Source organism: Rhinatrema bivittatum, chromosome 1 (genome assembly GCF_901001135.1).
Source record: "Rhinatrema bivittatum chromosome 1, aRhiBiv1.1, whole genome shotgun sequence".
NCBI lineage: Eukaryota > Metazoa > Chordata > Amphibia > Gymnophiona > Rhinatrematidae > Rhinatrema > Rhinatrema bivittatum.
The window spans coordinates 536,354,499-536,374,174 of NC_042615.1; the positions used below are offsets into that span (position 1 = coordinate 536,354,499).

The 19,676-nt window shown below is 46.0% G+C and overlaps 1 protein-coding gene across 1 annotated transcript in view; it reads right to left on the reverse strand.

Moving 5' to 3' along the window:
• SNX30 (sorting nexin family member 30) overlaps positions 1 to 10,731 on the reverse strand; it is a 134,889-nt gene extending 124,158 nt beyond the window's left edge. The window contains exon 1 of the mRNA XM_029614243.1: positions 10,409 to 10,731. Within this exon, the coding sequence (XP_029470103.1) occupies positions 10,409 to 10,585 (177 nt within the window). The 5' untranslated portion in view covers positions 10,586 to 10,731. The remainder of the gene's footprint in view (positions 1 to 10,408) is intronic.
• Between the last annotated feature and the right edge of the window lie 8,945 nt (positions 10,732 to 19,676).

The following is a 19,676-nucleotide window of genomic DNA, read 5'->3' on the forward strand; positions in this document are numbered from 1 at the left end:
CTTAAAAGATAACTACCAAAAACACTCTATTCAGAATAAAATCCTTTAGTGAGACTCTTTGCAATGGCTCGAATGGAGTTTCCATCAAGGCTTTCAGTAAAAGGTTCAGATCCCATGGTGATGTTAATGGCCATATTTAGAGTCCTTTCCACTCCCCTAAAGAAGTACATTATATCTGGCTGCACCACCAGGGAGCCACTTCTAATCTGTCTCCTATAACAGGATATAGATGCTGCCTGCACTCTCAATGTGTTAAGGGCTAATCCCTTTTCTTGCACCTTTTGCAGAAATTGCAGAATTGAAATTGGCGATGCCTTAAACAGGAACATCTTTTCTTCTTACGCCAAGTCTCAAAAGTTCTTCATATCCACATATAAGCCAAAGATGTCGATTTCTTCCTTGCTTTCAGTAGAATTGATATCACTGCCATCGCAGACTTTTCAGAAGGAGCTGGCTATGCTAGGTTGTCGGCACACACTGCACCTCCCTCATTTCCATACCGTTTCTTGTTGGAAAAACCGTAGAGATGGGACAGAGTCTATGCCATGGACCTGGAGACTCATTTCCGCTCACTGAAGTCCTGCAGTAATTTTAACTTTATTGATATGGAAGGCTTTCCCTTTTTGCTATCTTTTTAAGGCAGGGAATCTTAGGCTTTGAAGAATCCCCGATTCCCTAGGGAAGGAAGATCAGCCTCAAAGATTGTATTTCCATAGTTCACCAACTCAGTCTTGGCTACCATTGAGGAAATCAACCTGCCATAGGCTGTTGCCCCAGAAGCTCTCTTAACTTTACTGCTGGCCCATTCTGGACTCCTACCATCTGCTGGAGGCAGAGAGCAACCAACAACTGTACCAGACTATAAAAGGAAGAGGAACATCAGTGCAAATTTATTTGCTCTCTAACTCTATCTGCTGGGTAAGAGGACAAATCTGGTGGACTGGTTTGGCAAGATGATGGGCAAAGGATGATAACTGGTACAATGATCGAAACAGGAAAAGTAAAAATCATACTGTTGGGACATAAGAGAGAAAAAACAGACAAGGGTAGAAACACTAAAACATTACAAGTCTGCTGCAAAATTTCCTGTAGACCATCACCAATTATCCCACATTAAAAGATGATTCTCATTCTGTCAGTCAAAGGACAAATATAAACATCACATTCACATCCTAAGGTGTGAAACAGCCAAGGAAGCACATGCATGCAAATCTCTCTCATGCATATTCGATTGAAAACCAAGCATGTCTGTGGCTCTTGAGGACAGAGTTGGCCACCCCTGCAACAGGCGGTATTTCAAGATGACAACACACAAAAAAGTCCTTGGTCTTTAGAAACTCCTAGTCTTTCAAAGGACTTGTATTTTTTTTTTACCCAGCCCAAATAATTAAGAACCAAATCTGTGTGACCTTCATCAAAATACCTCGTCTCCAATTCACCAAGGCAGAAATTCCTAACCACAGTTTTCGGGACCCTCAACCAGGTCTAGTTTCCAGAACAATCTAAAATATAAAATTAACCCATTCTTAGACCAAATACAATGAAAATACAGCTCAAGGGCATTCATTGTGGGTATCCTGAAAACCAGACCTACTTGAAGGTCCCAGTTTCCAAGAATTTGGAAACCCTGTACAAAAGCCTCAATACAGCTTTCACCCAATGGAGTTGACTGTGTTATATGGGAAGAGGCAAAAATATTAAATAAATTCAAGAAATAAATGGGACAACACAGAGGATCCCTTGAAATGAGAATGTGAGGGTAAAGCCAAAGGTCAAGTAGGCAGACCTGATGGGTCCCATGCTCATCATCTGCCAACATACTTTGTTTCCACATGCGGATACAGGACATTATTCTCTTGAATGCAGGAGTAAGTGTACAAGAGACAACACTAGACAATCTCCTCTCTGTTCTGGTTGCCGTGAAGTCAGACAAGAACCATTGGCCTGGGAGCTGACTGCTGTTTGTACTACAGAGCTGACAACCAACTCGAGCTCTGGGATGAAGCCTAGAGATAATCCATCAGCCAAACCCCATCCCCGGTAACAGACTCCTGCTGCAGCCTACTCCTCTTTTGCAAACTTCTCCCTGATGTGTACTCATTTACTGCTCATTATCTTTCACACTATTCTGAACACAAGTTACTTTATTCCACTTTCACTTTAAAAAAATCTATGGTAGTTTGCGTGAAACAAACAAATACCCTTCTCACAGCATCCTACTGCTCTAGAGCAGTGGTCCCCAACCTTTTTTGCACCAGGGACCTGCTTCAAGCAAAACCATTTTTCCATGGCCCGGCAGGGCGGGGTGGGGGTGGGGTTATGGAGGGGGTTGGATTTTAGTGTATATTTATCATTTAATTATGACATTTATAATGTGACTGTGACTCAACTCACCATAGGTTCAGAATGAGTGAGAGCACCGGGCTTGTTTCCCTTGTTTTCCAAACTTCACACCTCTCTCCTCCACCTGACGCCTTCCCTCTCATGACCTCCCCTGGCTGTGAGCAAACCCCAGGAAGACACCCATACATTCTCATACATAGACACACCCTCAGGCAAGCACCTATGCATTCACACATACACCCCCAGGCAGACTCCCATTCATACACATGCACACTAAAGGCAGACCCCCTCTCTTTCTTTTGCCAGCAACCTCAGAACCTCTCTCATTCCTCTGCTGCCACTGTCGGTGATGCCGCACGGCTATTGGGGAGGCACCAATTGCTGCTACTGACATTGAAGCCCATTCCGCTGCCTCCTCTCTGCAAGCCCCGTGGGCTTCCACTTCCTCCATGCTGATCTCGTACATTGTGAGATCTGCATAGAGAAAGTGCTACTCTTGCACATTCCCAAAGATTACATTTATCAATCAGTAAAAAGCAATTTATTTTTTTTTTACATCTGCTATCTGATCTTAGTTTTCTAATCGGTTGGTCACAGGTTTTGGTTTTTTTTTCCACCTTCCCTTTCTTATTTTTTTGCCAATTCCTTTTATATTGTCTTTTTTTCTATTTCTTTTCTCTCCATCTGTCTTCTTCCCTCAAAACACACAGTCAGGTTCTCATTCTCACATGCTTTCTTCTCTCTCACACACACACAGGCTCTCACTCTCACATGCTCTCTCTCATTCAATCATTATTACACACAGGCTCTCACTGGCACATGCTGTCTGACTCTCACACACACAGGCTCTCTCTCACTCCCACATACTGTCTTGCTCAAGCACAGGCTCTCACTGTCACATGCTGTCTCTCTCACACACAGAGGCTCTCACATGCTTTCTCTGCAAACATTCAGGTCTTCACTTACACACAATCTCTCAACTCATCTCATACACGCACACATACACACTCTACAGGCCCTCAGCCTCTCTCTCACCTCTGGGCCTCCTCGGGCCGCGCTGCTCCTCTTCTGCACACGGCTGATGCTCCTTCTCCTTCCTGCCCGTGCGGCTCCGGCAACATTTTTCTTCCGGGGCCGCGCGGGCAGGAAGGAGGAGGAGCACCTGCACGTTTAAATGCGACCTTTTTCTTCGGGCCGTGGTGACGTGAGCTCCACCACAGCCCTGCTGATCTTCTTGCTGTGTGTATCTGGCACACAGCACAGCAGTAGTTTAGTGCTGGTGTGCGGCAGTGCCGTGGACCGGCAAAAAAACCCCAACGGCCCGGTCCTGGTCCACAGACCGGTGGTTGGGGACCCCTGCTCTAGAAGACTGAACTCCCCACCCCACATCACTTCTTCCTTGTCTGCTTTAAGTTCTACAAAGAGCAGCCCACAAATAGCCATTTGCATTTTTTCCTGCTGGTGCTTTATTCCTGCTCACTCCATACGAACACAAGACTTGCCCTACTGGGTCAGACCAAAGGTCCATCAAGGCCAGCATCCTGTTTCCAACAGTAGCCAATCCAAGTCACAAATATCTGGCAATTACCCAAACATTAAATAAATCTCAAGCTACTATTCCTTGTTGATTAATAGCAGTTTATGGATTTTTCCTCTAGGAACTTATCCAAACCTTTGCCTTAACCACATCCTCTGGCAATGAATTCCAGAGCTTAACTATGCGCTAAGTGAAAAGGAACTTTCTTTGATTTCTTTAAAATGAGCTACTCTGAGTCACTCTGGCTGACTTCATGGAGTGCCTCCTAGTCCTATTATCTGAGAGAGTAAATAACTGATTTACATTAACCTGTTAAAGTCCTTTCATGATTTTGTAGACCTCAATCATATACCCCCTCAGTTGTCTCTTCTCCAAACTGTACAGCCCTACCTTCAACCTATCCTCATAGCCTTTCCATTCCCCTTATCATTTTGGTTGCCCTACTCTGCACTCTCTCAGTTCAACTATATCTTTTTTGAGATACGGCGACCAGAATTGTACACAGTATTCAAGGTGCGGTCTCACCATGGAGCGATACAGAGGCATTATGACATTTTCTGGTTTATTAACCATTCCCTTTCTAATAATTCCTATCATTCTGTTTGCTTTTTTGACTGCCGCAGCACACTGAGCCGACGATTTCAATGTATTATCCACTATGACACCTAGATCTCTTTCCAGGGTGGTGACTCCTAAGATAGAACCTAACACCGTAACCACAGCAAGGATTATTTTTCCCTATATTAGTCCTGGGGGAATTCCGCGCTACTGCAGAGCGCAGAAAATGGCATGAGACCCTGGCATGCCGCGAACGGAGCGCACGAAGATGAAGGCCCCGGCGCACCATTTGTGGTGAATATGAAGGCCCCCGTGTGCCACGGGATGTGCTCTGCTCGCAGCAAAGATGAAGGCCCTGGCGCACCGTTTGTGGAGAAGATGAAAGCGCCCCCCCGTGTGCCGTGAACAGTGTGTGCTCTGCTCGTGGCGAAAATGAAGGCCCCGGTGAGAGTGAATGTGTGTGTGTGTGTGTGCGTGAGAGAGAGAGGGCGTGCGTGAGAGAGAGGGATAGGGGTGTGAGAAAGGAGAGGGAAGGGAAGGGGTGTGGGGAAGCACAGGGGATGTGAGAGGGGAGGGGGTGTGAGAGTGAGCATGGAAGGTGAGAGAGCGGAGCGGATGCTTGAGTGTGGATGTCAGAGAGAGGGAGCCTATGTGAGGAGATTGTGAAGGAATGTGTGTGTGTATGTGTGTGAGATTGGGAGCTCGTGTGTATGATAAAGGGATCGTGTGTATGTGAAGGTGCTAGTCTGTGTGAAGGGATTGTGTATGTGCGAGACAGAGCCTGTGTGAAGGGATGCATGACAGAGAGACATAGGTAGCCTGTGTGAGGGTGTATGTGTGAGAGAGAAAAGGGAGCTTGTGTGGGTGTGTATGCAAGAGGGCCCTGTAGGAGGGGATGTGTGTGTGCATTGGAGTGAGGGAGCCTGTATGAGGGTGTGTGTGTATATGTACTAGAAAGAGGGAGCACGTGTGTGAGAGAGGGAGGGACAGAGGGAGCCTGTGTGAGGGGCAGTACTGAGAACGGGGTCAAACTCTGGGAGTGGCGATAAAGTCGAAGAGGTTGAGCCTAGAGGTGGAGGGGAGAGATACTGGCAGGAGGAGGAGTTGGGGGTCTGAGGGGGCAAATGGCCAGGGGAGTAGGGAGAGCGAGTGGGACACTTTTACAGTGAATTTCTAGGGAAATTGTGCTCAAAATATTTAAAATTCTCCATCTCTAAGTAATAACTTTTTTCTGTATTAATTTAAAATGTAATTATTTAAAAACTGTCATGTAAATTGTGTTATTTTGACCAATATAAGGTTTGCAGAATTTTAAGTTTTTGTGCGCGGAATTCCCCCAGGAGTACTATATTTATCACCTTGCACTTGTCTACGTTAAAATTTCATCTGCCATTTCAAAGCCCAATCTTCTAGTCTCACAAAATCTTCCTGAAATTTATCACAATCTGCTTGAAATTTAACTATTCTGCATAATTTTGTATCTCAAATTTGATCACCTCACTCATCATACCCTTTTCCAGATAATTTATAAATGTTAAAAAGCACTGGTCCAAGTAGTGAAAACAGATCATTTAATCATACTTTGTTTCCTGTCTTTTAACCAATTTGCAATCCACAAAAGGACATCGCCTCCTATCCCATGACTCTTTAGTTCTTAGAAGCCTCTCATGAGGGTCTCTGTCAAACACCTTCTGAAAATCCAAATACACCACATCTATTGGCTCACCTTTGTCCACATGTTTATTCACCCCTTCAAAAAAATGTAGATTTGTGAAGCAAGATTTCCCTTGAGTAAATCCATGCTGGCTGTGTCCCATTATAAAGAATAAAATTAACAGTTTCCATGATTTTTCCCAGCACTGAAGTCAGGCTCATGGGACTGTAGTTTGCCAGATCACCCCTCGAACCCTTTTTAAATAATCGGGGTTACATTGGCCACCTTCCAATCTTCAGGTAAAACAGATGATTTTAATGATAGGTTACAAATTAATTGAAATAGGTCAAATTTCATTTTTCAGTTCTTTCAGAACTCTGAGGTATATACAATCTAGTCCAGGTGATTTACTACTCTTCAGTTTGTCAATCTGGCCTACCACATCTTTCAGGTTCACCATGATTTGGTTCTGTTCACCTGAATCATCTTTCTTGAAAACTGGCTCCGCAACTGGTATCTCCCCAACATCCTCCTCAGTAAACACAGAAGCAAAGAATTTGTTTAGTCTTTCCACAACGGACTTATCTTCCCTTAAGTGCCCCTCAACTAACGTCAACTTACTCCCTTGCAGGCTTTCTGCTTCGGATATATTTTTAAAAATTTTATAATGAGTTTTTGCCTCTATGGCCAACTTCTTTTCCAATTCTCTCAGCTTGTCTTAACAATGTCTTACATTTAACTTGGCAATGCTTATGCTTTATCCTATTTTCTTCTGATGGATCCTTCCAATTTTTGAATGAAGGTCTTTTGTCTAAAATAGCCTCTTTCACCTCCCCTTTGAGCCTTACTTCCACCTTTCTTAATGTGTGGAATACATCTGGACTGTGCTTCTAAGATGGTACTTTTTTTAAACAATGTCCACACCTGTTGCTCACTCTTTGTAGCTGTATTTTTCAGGTTTTTTTGTTTTGTTTTGGTTTTTTTTAATTACTTTTCTCATTTTATCAAAGTTTCCCTTTTGAAAGCTTAGTGCTAGAACAGTGGATTTAATTCCTGTCCCCATTTCAGGCATTAATTCAAATTTGATCATGGAACTGGTCCTCTCCCAGGGCAAACTTCTTCAAAAAAATCAGCTAAGAAAAAAAAAAAACCCTTTCCTTCCCAACCTGCTAGTGGCATACAAAAAGGTTCATCATAAAACTCAATATCATTTATAGCTTCCTTGGGACGCTGCAGTACTCTTCTGGTTTCATTTTTTTTCTCCACACATTGCCTGGTTTTTCCATTTCAGCTAATGGATCTACACTTTCCCTATAATATTTCATTTCACTGCTGCTATTCCTCAAGATTCAGTTCTGGATCCTCTCTCTTCCCCCCAAAAACACAATTTCCTTGGGTCCTTCAGTTTCTTTGTTCAGTTTCCCATATCATCTGTAAATTTACTTTCCCCTATGATCACTTTACTGATCCTCTTATGTCTGGTTTATCTGACTGTTTAGAGTCCACATTCACAGTGGTGGCTAGAGCCCGGCCAATGAGCAACCCTGACAGCATTGCAGCTACATTCTCAAAGGGAACACAGAAAAAAAAAACAGAGAATGGTATTTCCTTCTTCTCCAACTCTTCTTCTGATTTCTCCAAGCCATAGTGGAATATTTTGGTCAATTAACTATCTTTAGCTTCAAATGCTCTTGAAGCATGAACCATCCTGGGCACTCCCATCTACCCTCATACACTGCAGCACGCATTAGATCAAGTTGATTCTGTTTACATAACACTGCCAAATATCATAAATTCCTTTCCTTGGAGGCTTGCTAATTCAAGAAAGCAGGTCCTTATTTTATCAGTTGTAGATTTTTCAAATTCTTTACATGCCAGCTTTCTATCCACCTTCAAAACAAATTCCTTCAAACCATCCACTATTCTGCAGCTCACCTCATTTCATCACCCACATCTCTCTCACTCTACCCCTGTGCTAAAATCCTTCAATTTTACAGAACTGATTAGAAGTTCTAACACTAACACAGTGTTCTACGCCAGAGCTGCTCCTATACCCTCAATCAGTGGTCTCTAGAGAAATTCCAGCATAGTTATTAACACAAGTCCAGTCCTTAAGCACCCATACACTGGTTTTCCCAGTAACCAAAACATGCAGATTAGCCCGAGTGCTGATGCAAATGTATACCATATGAATATTCATTGTGAATACCCAGAAAAACAGACTTGTGGTGGGCTCATGAGGACCAGATCTGGGAACCACTGAGACAGACCACACTTTTTAATAGCTTCTAAACTTCCTTCTCCCACTTTATTAGACCTGCCTTTCGCAGGACATTCGCACATTCCACAAACCTCTAAAAAAAAAAAGTTACTAATTCTCTGACCTGTTTCAAACGCTTGGCTGTGACTTCTCATTTATACGTGGTTTTCAGCTCTCATGTAAACACTATAAAATTTGTAACTGTTAGTCCACATCTGTTAAAGTACTTTCAGTCACATAAAAAATGCTGGATTAAAAGTAGTGGGATCGAATAACATTTGGAGGTCAATGCAGGAGGAAGGAATAGAACATGAGAAGATTAATTTCAAACCGTACCACTTCAAAAGAGCAGAGTGCCATGTCAGAGCTAGCAAGCAGTTCCAGCTCCACCTTTCCTAAACAATTGTTGATGGCACTACCCATACATGCTCTTTAACAGCACCGGGCATGGGGGCTGGCCTACACAGAGCAGCAGTTACAACGATGAACACCTTACTGGGAAGACTAGATGGCCCACTTTGGTCTTTATCTGCCATCATTTACTGTGTTACTATTTTTAGACGCTCCTATACAAACAGCTAGGGAGGCATTCATCATCCTTTGGAATATAAGAAGGGCACGGGTCTGCTGTCACTAATCAAAAGCAAGAGATTCCTCAGTAACTGTGCTAGGAAGCTTGGAAATATAAAAGAGGAGGAATTGTTAGAGGGCAAAAATGTATTCTTCAGCTGCAGTTTTCACAGTGGGGTGCGGGGGCCTAAAAGATACTCACTTCAGCAGGAATCCAGGACACTATGGATCAAGAAAGTTATACCCACTGTCTATAAAGAGAACCAAGAAATAATGGAAACTGCATTCCCACCAAAAAAAAGAATACTTAAGGTCTTGCTGCAAGTGAAAAAAATCTGTAGGGGCAGAGCAATGTGGACTTCAGAACCAAAAGGCTTTGGAATCCACTGTTCCAGGTAAAACAGGGACAGGGTATAAGTAGGTGGCATTAACAAGTCACCTACGGGCAGGAAGGAAAAAGGGAGGGTGGGGGGTCTTTAATGGGTAAAAGAAAACAGTGAGAGGAAAAACGCAACTAAACAACAGTTACAAACTTAACTGACTTTCAACAACCAGACCAGCGAGAGCAAGCGAGCGAGCCCAGGAGAATGGGCAAAGGCAGGCGCTGGTCTGCCCTAGGGATGCACACAGGCGCTGCCCTGTCCTCCGTCTCCGGGGCCTGCAACTCGCACACGGCTGGGAAGAGTCCAAGGCCAGGCAAGAAAAGAAGCCAACCTGGAAACCGAAGTGCAAAGGTTTTCTGCGGCTGCTTAAAAAAAAAAAAAAAAAACAAAAAAAAAAACGCAACCTCCATTTGTATTTTGCAAAAGCGTAATCAGAGTATATGCAAGAAAAAAGTTAAAAAAAAAAGTGATGCAAGATCCCCACCTCCATAGTGATACTGTATAGGTTTTCCACTAAGTTTTGTTGCCTTCCCCCACCCCGCCACATAAACTCGTCGCTTCTCCCATGGACGAGTCCCCGTTGCAAAGAGGCGGCCCGGGAACATCATTTGCCATGACAACGGGTGTTTGGGGGGCGGCAGTGATTCTTTGCTTTACGTCATAAAGTAAAGAATCAACAACCTACAGGTTAAGGCTGCCCGTTACACCCAGGGCAAGCAGCCGCTAACAATCCCGACCGCCAGGCAAGCGGGCACCCACCCGCCGCCGAAATCCAACACGACCTGCTTAGCCCTCTGCTTGCTTTTTTTTTTTTTTTCCCAGGCTCTAACGAAGGGGGAAAAAAAAAAAAAAGATGGATGCTAGCTCCACATAAACTGCCTCCCATCTCAGCCCCACCCCCACCACGATCCACAGAAAGAGAAAACAGGAGCAAACTGACGGGTCCCCCCCCTGCTCCAGGAACAGGCAAGGAAGAGAATGCAGGAGAGAGCAGTAACCAAACCCCATGTACGGTGGGGATCAGACGCGCATTATATACATGCATACACATACAGCTATACACGGTGTGCATGCTGCAGTGCCGGATCACCACATGCATGTACCTTGTCCCCGATGCTGCTGTTGGTGCCCGTGTTGGGCAGCTCCGGGCTTGGGGTAAGCGCCGCCGCCACTGCCACCATCTCCTCCTCGCTACCAGAGCCCGCCAGCGGGTGCGGGATGTCGTGGAGGGAACGCTGGCCGGAGGAGGGCAAGGATTTGGGGGTTCCCGCACCGGACATGATCCGCGGAGCTGACGAACAGAGGGCAATCACGGGAAGGGGGGGGGGGGGGGGGGGAGGGAAGCTCCGAGCCCGGTCTTGCTTTCTCTCTCGCTGGCGCTCGTGCACTGCGCGCGTGCAGCTTCAGCTCCTCCTCCGGGGCCCACAGGAAGTAGAGCGCGCGCGCGCGCTCGCACTCGCGCCCGCGCCAGGGGCTGTAGCGAAGCGAGATTCCCACCTTCTAGCAGTGACCGCGGCGAAGTGCTGGGCGGGCCAGAGGGAAGAGGTTTCGGTTAATGCAGCTGCGGGCGCGTATCTGTAAGAGGAGCCAGTCCGGGCTTCGTACATCTGCCTTCCGGCTGCCTTGTATTCTCTTTGGTGGAAACTGATATTTTTGTTTTCATTTGTATTACAGTTTTGTTTTAATTTAGAATAAAAGATGTGCATCTTTTATTATATCAGCACGGGTTTTTTTCTAGAGAACGCTGCTCTGTAGAAATACACTTTGGGGTAGATTTTCAGACCGCGCGAATAGGCGTACTTTTGCTGGCGCATCAGGCGCAAGCAAAAGTACGCGGGATTTTAGTAGATACGCGCGTAGCCGCTAAAATCCTGGATCGGCGCGCGCAAGGCTATCGATTCTGTATAGCCGGCGCGCGCCGAGCCGCGCAGCCTACCCCCGTTCCCTCCGAGGCCGCTCCGAAATCGGAGCGGCCTCGGAGGGAATCCTCTAACGCCCTCCCTTCCTCTACCTAACCCACCCGCCCGGCCCTGTCTAAACCCCCTCCTTACCTTTGTCGGGGAGGCGTAAATCCCCGCGCGCCAGCGGGCCGCCAGCGAGCCGGGACGCGACCTGGGGGCGGGTCCGGAGGGCGTGGCCACGCCCCCGGGCCGTAACCACGCCTCCGGCCCGCCCCCAAAACGCTGCCGACATGCCCCCTAAACGCCGCGCGGCTCGGGCCCGCCCCCGACACGCCCCCCTCGCCAAACCCCGGGACTTACGCGAGTCCCGGGGTCTGCGCGCGCCGGTAGGCCTATTGAACATAGGCGCACCGGCGAGCAGGGCTCTTAAAATCCGCCCCATAAGCGATAGTCCTTTCTTTATAGAACTTACTCTGTAGTCAAGAGAAACATACAGGTGTGTAAAGATGGGGTTCCCTAGAGGCTGAGGGGAGTATAGCTAGCAGAACGTGTTAGGTCACTGTACATGGCCCAACGTTTTGCACCACATATAGCATAAGATCAATTTCGAAGCTTTGCGGGGGGGGGGGGGGGGGGGGGGCGGGGAAGCCTGGAGTACAGATGATTTCTTTGCTCACTGCCTCCTTCCAAATAGGTATTCTGCTGTTCATGGAGTGGGGAAAGAAGGTTGACATAAACTGCCTGTACTACCCAGATAACACAAAAAATATGCCATGTTCAGTCTGACCAAAAGGCCATGGAGACTAGCATTCTGTCTTACAGTCTAGGTCACAAGTACCTGGCAGTTACAGATCCATTCCTAGTCTCTCTCCCAAAATTGAAAACAGTAAGCTGTTATGATTTCACCTGCTACTCAGCCTCATTGTACCCTGACCATGATGCCTCCCTGCCAACAGAGGTCTCCTCAGAGCTCTATTCCATGCTTTCCATGTCAGCTCCTCACTACTCAGTCTATGGTACAGCCTCCTTGCCACCAGGAATCTTCAGTTTGCCTGTTCCTGCAGCCTTGCCAAACTTCTCCTCCTTGCCTACACCACACCCAAGCCTCAGCCCTACATCTATCTTGGTATCTATGATGCAAATCTATCTTGGCTTCTTGCCCAGGCACTTGGTGCCTTGTGGCCTTGCCTATATAGGCCTTGTCTTGCTCTATGGCCTATCTAGGTCTCTCCATTGTCTTGCCCCTCAGGGCCTTCCCTGCCTAATGCAGTCTTTGGGCCTTTATGTTCCATATTCCGTGTTGTACTTGTCTTGCCTTCTCTTGTCTTAGTCAAGTTTTAGTTGCAGTCCTTGCCTGCACTCACACCTCAGTTCCAGCTCTGCATTTCAGCCAAGCCTTGTCTGTTGCAGCCATGCGCTCTAGTCCTGCCCTGCTGTCTCGTGGCACTCCTAGGATGGTGTTCGCAGAGCCCAGACCAACTGGTCCTAACATAAGCTGGCTTCTGTATAGACATTTTGTATTCTAGAGACATGAGAAAGTCTATTGAAAATGAAACTTCAGGAGACCCTCTTGCTTATGTAACAATTGCTAACTTTCCCACCATCTGTACTCATCTCCTTCCCTGAAAGGCAGCATTGGAAATGCTCGTATGAGCTTCACACTTTAAGAATATTTTCTTTTTATCTGGTCATTGGTGTAAAATTTGTTGCTAAATTAAACCAGAGTAGGGGATATACTCTAGCAGATATAGCAGCCAATGCAAGAAAATGCATGCAACATCCATTTTCACAGATTTCGCATAACTCTCAAAGTTTATTTTCAAACTGCAATACAACTCAAGTAATTTATTTGATTAAATGTCCTTATAAGCTTTCATACATTGGGAGCACTAAACGTAAGATCAAATCAGAATTGGAGAACACTTGACTAATTCCTTTAGCTGGGTCTAGGATGTAGTGAGAAGAGTTAAGAGCATCCTCAGACTCAGTGGTGCGGGACAGGGCATCCGCCCGAATGTTCTTAGAAGCTGGTCTGTAGCGAAGAGAGAAGTTGAACCAGCTGAAGAATAGGGACCTGTCGCGGATAAGGTGTTGAGCTCGACACAAAAACTCTAGATTCTTGTGATCCGTATAGTTGATAATAGTGTGTTGGGCCCCCTCCAGCCACTGACGCCATTCTTCAAATCAACTCAACAATGAAACATCATATGTGGAAACGGAATATTTTCCTTGAAATGAACGGAAATCTTATAAAATATATTTGTAGAAACGTTAGCTATTGAAGCTTTGAGCAGTCTATTACGTTGAGACTGTTACGTTCAATTTTTTAATCATTGATTTCCACTCATTATATTCAACAAAATGGGACATACAGTTTTGACTTTAAGTTATTTCTTGCCTTCTTAGTGTCAAACCGTCTTAGGGTCGTTGTTATACCCTAATATTTTAATAAAGTGCGACCGCTCTTTTGTCCGTGAGATGCCGCTCTGGAAACAGGCTTGATATAATGGGAACTGCCGCTCTACTTGAGAGCTGCCTGACTGTGCCCAACACGGCTCGTGTTTTGTGTAATACTTCCTCAGGGGCCTGTGACAATGTGTATATATTTCTGCAACGAAAGATAAAACAATGTCTCTCATGTAAAAGTCATTATTTACCTTAAAGTGGAATTATTAAGTACTCCTTTAGTTACATACGTTTCTTGCAACGTGGCGTGATTCTGTGTCCTCTTCTCGGGTACAGCGTTTCCATCAAGGATCCACCATTTTCTCCTTTCACCTGTTTTTTTATAGTTTTGGCCTCACTTCAGTTATTGCCAATCACAAACAACCTAGGGGCGGATTTTAAGAGCCCTGCTCGCCTAAATCCGCCCAAATCCGGGCGGATTTAGGCGAGCAGGGCCCTGCGCGCCGGTGAGCCTATTTTACATAGGCCTACCGGCGCGCGTAAGTCCCGGGGTTTTCGGAGGGGGGCGTGTCGGGGGCGGGACCGAGCGCAGCAGCGTTTTCGGGGCGTGTCGGGAGCGTTCTGGGGGCGGGCTCGGGGGCGTGGCTACGGCCCGGGGCGGTCCGGGGGCGTGGCCGCGCCCTCCGGACCTGCCCCCAGGTCGCGTCCCGGCGCGCTAGCGGCCCGCTGGCGCGCGGGGATTTACTTCTCCCTCCGGGAGGCGTAAATCCCCCGACAAAGGTAAGTGAGGGGTTTAGACAGGCCGGGCGGGTGGGTTAGGTAGGGGAAGGGAGGGGAAGGTGAGGGGAGGGCAAAGGAAAGTTCCCTTCGAGGCCGCTCCGATTTCGGAGCGGCCTCGGAGGGAACGGAGGTAGGCTGCGCGGCTCGGCGCGCACCGGCTATACGGAATCGATAGCCTTGCGCGCGCCGATCCTGGATTTTAGCGGATACGCGCGTATCTACTAAAATCCAGCGTACTTTTGTTTGCGCCTGGAGCGCCAACAAAAGTACGCCTATTCGCGGTATTTGAAAATCTACCCCCTAGTGTGAACCAATCACATTCATGTTATATTTCAGATAAGGGACAGCCATTCCACACTGCGGCAGCTCCCATTATATCAAGCCTATTTCCAGAGCGGCGGCTCTCGAACAAAAGAGCGGTCGCTCTTTATTAAAATATTAGGGTATAACAACGACCCTAAGACAGTTTGACACTAAGAAGGCAAGAAATAACTTAAAGTCAAAACTGTGTGTCCCATATTGTTGAATATAATGAACGGAAATCAATGATTAAAAAATTGAACGTAACAGTCTCAAAGTAATAGACTGCTCAAAGCTTCAATAGCTAACGTTTCTACAAATATATTTTATGAGATTTCCGTTCATTTCAAGGAAAATATTCCGTTTCCACATATGATGTTTCATTGTTGAGTTGTAATTATACTACATCATATTCATCAGTTATTATATCATCATTGCCATTCTTCAAATGCCAACTTAATGGCCAATAGTTCTTTGTCCCCTATGCCATAGTTCTTCTCAGCTGGTGTGAGCTTTCAAGAGAAATAGGAACATGGTAGTGATTTGCCTTTATTGGATATCCGGCTAAGGACAGCCCCTACGGCTAGATCAGATGCGTCTACCTCCACAATGAACTGACGCTGTGGATCTGGATGGTGTACGCAAGTATCCAGAAGGAAGGCTTCTTTTAGATTCTGAAAGGCAAGTTGTGCTGCCAGAGGCCAAGTCATGGCATTCGCTCCCTTCTTGGTAAGGGCGGTGAGTGGAGTCACCCTCTGTGAGTAATGCGGTATGAACTGGCGGTAAAAGCGAATCCAAGGAAGCGCTGAAGAGCCTTAACCCCCACTGGTTGGGGCCAATCCTTGATTGCTGTCACTTTGTCAGGGTCCATGTGGAAGCCTGTAGAAGACACAATGTATCCAAGAAAAGGCAGAGATTCCTGCTCAAACTGGCACTTCTCCAATTTGGCAAAAAGACAATTGTCTCGAAGTTTTTGTAATACTCTCCGAACATGTAGGCGATGCGTAGCGAGGTCCTTGGAGTAAATCAATACATCATCCAAGTATACGATGACAGAAGTGTGTAGCATGTCTCTTAACACTTCATTCGTTAGGTTTTGGAAAACCACAGGGCATTACTTAAGCCAAATGGCATGACCAGGTACTCATAGTGCCCGTCTCGAGTATTGAACGCAGTTTTCCATTCCTCAACTGGTCGTATTCTTACGAGATTATACGCACCCTGGAGGTCAAGCTTAGTGAAAATCTTGGCTCCTTGCAGCCGGTCTAAAAGTTCTGGAATCAGCAGCAATGGGTATCTATCTCGTTGAATCAGACCCCGGTAATCGATACAAGGTCTAAGTGACCCATCCTTTTTAGCTACAAAAAAGAATCCGGCTTCCGCTGGAGAGTTGGAGGGTCAGATGAAGCCACGGTCCAAGTTCTCTTGAATGTAGCTAGACATGGCTTGGGTTTCCAAAAGTGACAAGGGATATACACGCCCTTTGGGGGGGGGGGTATCTGGCAACAAGTTTATGGCACAATCAAAGGGCCGATGTTCCGGAAGAAGTTCAGCCTTTTCCTTAGAAAAAACATCCATGTAGTCCAGATAGTATTTGGGTATTGTTAGAGGTGTAGTCAGGAGCAGAACGCAGGGCCACGGAACTGTAGCTAGGCATGAAGTAAAACAGGCTGGACTCCAGGACGCTATTTGGAGGGTATCCCAGTGGATAACTGGGGAGTGCTTCTGGAGCCAAGGCAAGCCCAAGATGATAGGGTGAATGGCTTTCTCTAGCACTAGGAAGGAAATCTCTTCAGTATGCAGGAGTCCTGTATGGAGAGTTAAGGGCTTAGTGCTGGTAGAGATACTCCCCGGAAGGAGAGTTCCATGAATAGAAGAAATTCGAAGCGGAGGGAAACGAGGTTGTCCAGCAAGCTGTAGTTGTCAAACGAGGTCAGCGAGAATTAAATTTCCTCCTGCTCCAGAGTCGACAAAAGCCAAAGTGGAGAAGGAACCTCCAGGGTACTCAGGGTAACTGGTACAGTATATTGAGGAGCGGGATTGATGCAGCCTAGGGTCAGCTCCCCATATGATGCCTAGGCCCTGGCATTTTCCATCCGTTCACCACATTGGGCTAAGAAATGCCCTTTATTCCCACAGTATAGACAAAGGCCTAGCGAGCGTTGATGTCTCCTCTCCTGGGAAAGAGAATCTCATCCCAGTTGCATGGGTTCCACACCCTGACTGCCCAAAGAGGCAGAAGGAGAAGACATGGGTTAACAGAATGCAGGCGCCAGATTAACCGGTCTCCGACCTGTTCTCCCTTCTCGAGATAGTTGTTGGAGCCTGCGGTCGACCCTTCCTGCCAGGTCTATCATGCTGTTAAGGTCATCAGGAAGGTCCCTTGCCACTAGCTTATCTTTAATGCGTGAGGATAATCCTTCCAAGAAGATACTATGAAGACTGTCCTCCCTCCAGTCCAACTCTGTTGCCAACGTGCAAAATTTGACCGCATATTTGGCCAGAGGACGAGAACCCTGGCGCAGGCACAGCAATTCAGCCGCTGCTGTGGATCTATGTTCTTCCAGTAATCAAAATGGCGCCGACGGCCCTTTCCCCTTACTATGTCACAGGGGTTACCACTGCCATTGGTCAGCTACCGCTGCCATTGGTCAGCCCCAGTGACATAGTAAGGGCAAAGGGCCGTCGGCGCCATTTTGATTACTGGCAGCCGACAGCCCAAGCCCAGGAGATCGCTCCGGACCCCCGCTGGACACCAGGGACTTTTTGCAGGTCTTGGGGGGGTCAGGAGGGTGGGGGGTTGTAGTAAATTAAGTTGGCAGGTCTTGGGGGAGTCAGGAGGGTGGGGTGATTTTGTTTAGATTTTTATTTTATTTTTTATATTCGCTCCATAAGACGCACATACATTTTCCCCCCACTTTTGGGGGAAAAAAAGTGCGTCTTATGGAGCGAAAAATACGGTATATCTGTTAATACAATGTCAATTTGAGAAGTCTTTTAAATTGTAATTTATGTATGGATTTTAAATTATGTATGTGTGATTATGTAAACCGCCTAGACGGATAGATCTCTACCCCATTGTGCGGTATATAAAACTTATAAATAAATAAATAATAAATAAATAAGTCTTTTCTGTTAAAGAAGATGTTGACTGGCTGGTCAAGGAAGTTGGGGCCTTTGATGGACTTACAGTTTCCACTTACACATGACTTACTTGTGAACTTCTGAGTTCTGTTGGCATCCATCTGTGCTTCAGATTTTGAAACCAACCTGTTCTGCCTAGCCTTCTCATCGGCTTTCTTTCATGCTTTATGCACGAACAAGCTTGTGGCCTCCACCAAGAATGATATGGATATCAGAGGCATATTGTTGTGGAACATGACATATACAGCTCAAGCACTTCACATAAAGATACACAAGTCGATACTGATCAAACAGCGAAGGATGCAATCCTCTCCTTGTACCATATTGAGTTATGTGCCACTTGTCCCATGCAGAACATGGAGAAGTACTTGGCCATTGGCCCTCTGGTGGTGAACATTTACTTGTGCATGATGATCAGGTCCCAAGGACCAGAGATCAGTTTCCGCTGTGCTCAGATTGTCAGTAACCAGAATGGGCCTGGATCCCAAAAACGTTTCCACCCACTCCTTTAGGACTGGAGCAGCAACCAGCGCGGCGCAGGCAGGCTTACAGATCAATACCATAAAGCAAAAGGAAGATGGAGATCCACTGCAGTTAATACTTATGCCAGATTGGATTGGGCGAATACAACTACTCTTAACTCCTAAATGTTGTTGCAGATTTAAGCCAGGTTCAGCAGACTGCATGGATTATTGGACATTCTTTTGTGCATTGGGCTTCCAGGAAAGTGCATAATCACCCCTATGGACTGATTTGGGACTGGTGCCTCATGGGCTTATCGTGACTTGGATGGGTAAGTGAGGTATGCTCTGGGAGCGATTATTACCCCTTCTGCTGCCCCTGATTCCCTCATAATACAGGCTGTTTAAGGGGTATATATTGTTGAATAAAGCTCCTGCCTTTTATATCCAATTGCTATGCTTCTGTTGTTATTTCATTGTTATGAATACTGTACCAATTTATGGTAGGGTGTCACTATATATGTGGATGTTGTGGGTAATGGATTTGGGAGAGGGAGGGACATAGCCGGGCCGACACTATCATCGCGGCAGCTAGAGGTATATACTTCTGCATCAGTTTTACTTATTGTCCTCCCTTCAGTGATTATATCAAATTAAATTCCATGTTCACTGTTGTCAAGCAAATCTACCACCTTTACCCCTTGCACAGGTCCTGTGTTCCACTGGGAGATAGATCTTAAGTAGTCCGTCCCCCCTTCCTCCCTCTGATTCCATGACCAGCTGCTGCATGAAGCAGTCTTTTATAACATCTAGAAACTTAACCTCCCTAGCATCTAAATAAGAAACTAAACTAGTGCTATCGTTCAGAAGCAAATTATTTACAATATGACTTTTTAAAAGTTGTTCGAATGGAAGATAGGCATAGGCCTAAAGGAAGAGCTCCATACTGGAAGTGATGTACATGTAAGAAACATCTTAAGAATTACTCTTGAGATGGCTTGATCAGAGTACATAAATAAACAATCATATATTTGTGATGTACTGTTTTTATAATCTACTGATTTGCAAATGTTTCACTTCAGACCTCCCTAAAGAGGGAAAGCTTGCCTTCTATCAGATATAAAGGAGGCTGGATCTGGTTTCTTTAACTCTTATTTTCTCTCAAACTGACAATTTTCTTCCTTTGCCTGAGACAGAAAGTGAAGTGAAGTAAAGCTCCAAGGCAGTGATGTCACTGAGGGTCACAGGTTCTGGAATGTTTTATTTTGTGTCTTTCTGCAGGCATGTAAAGAATATGTATTAGTCTCAGTGGCAGTGCTGCGCACCATCATGTGGGCAACCTGGGCTGAAATCCCAAGTCCAGCTTCTCCTGGGGATGT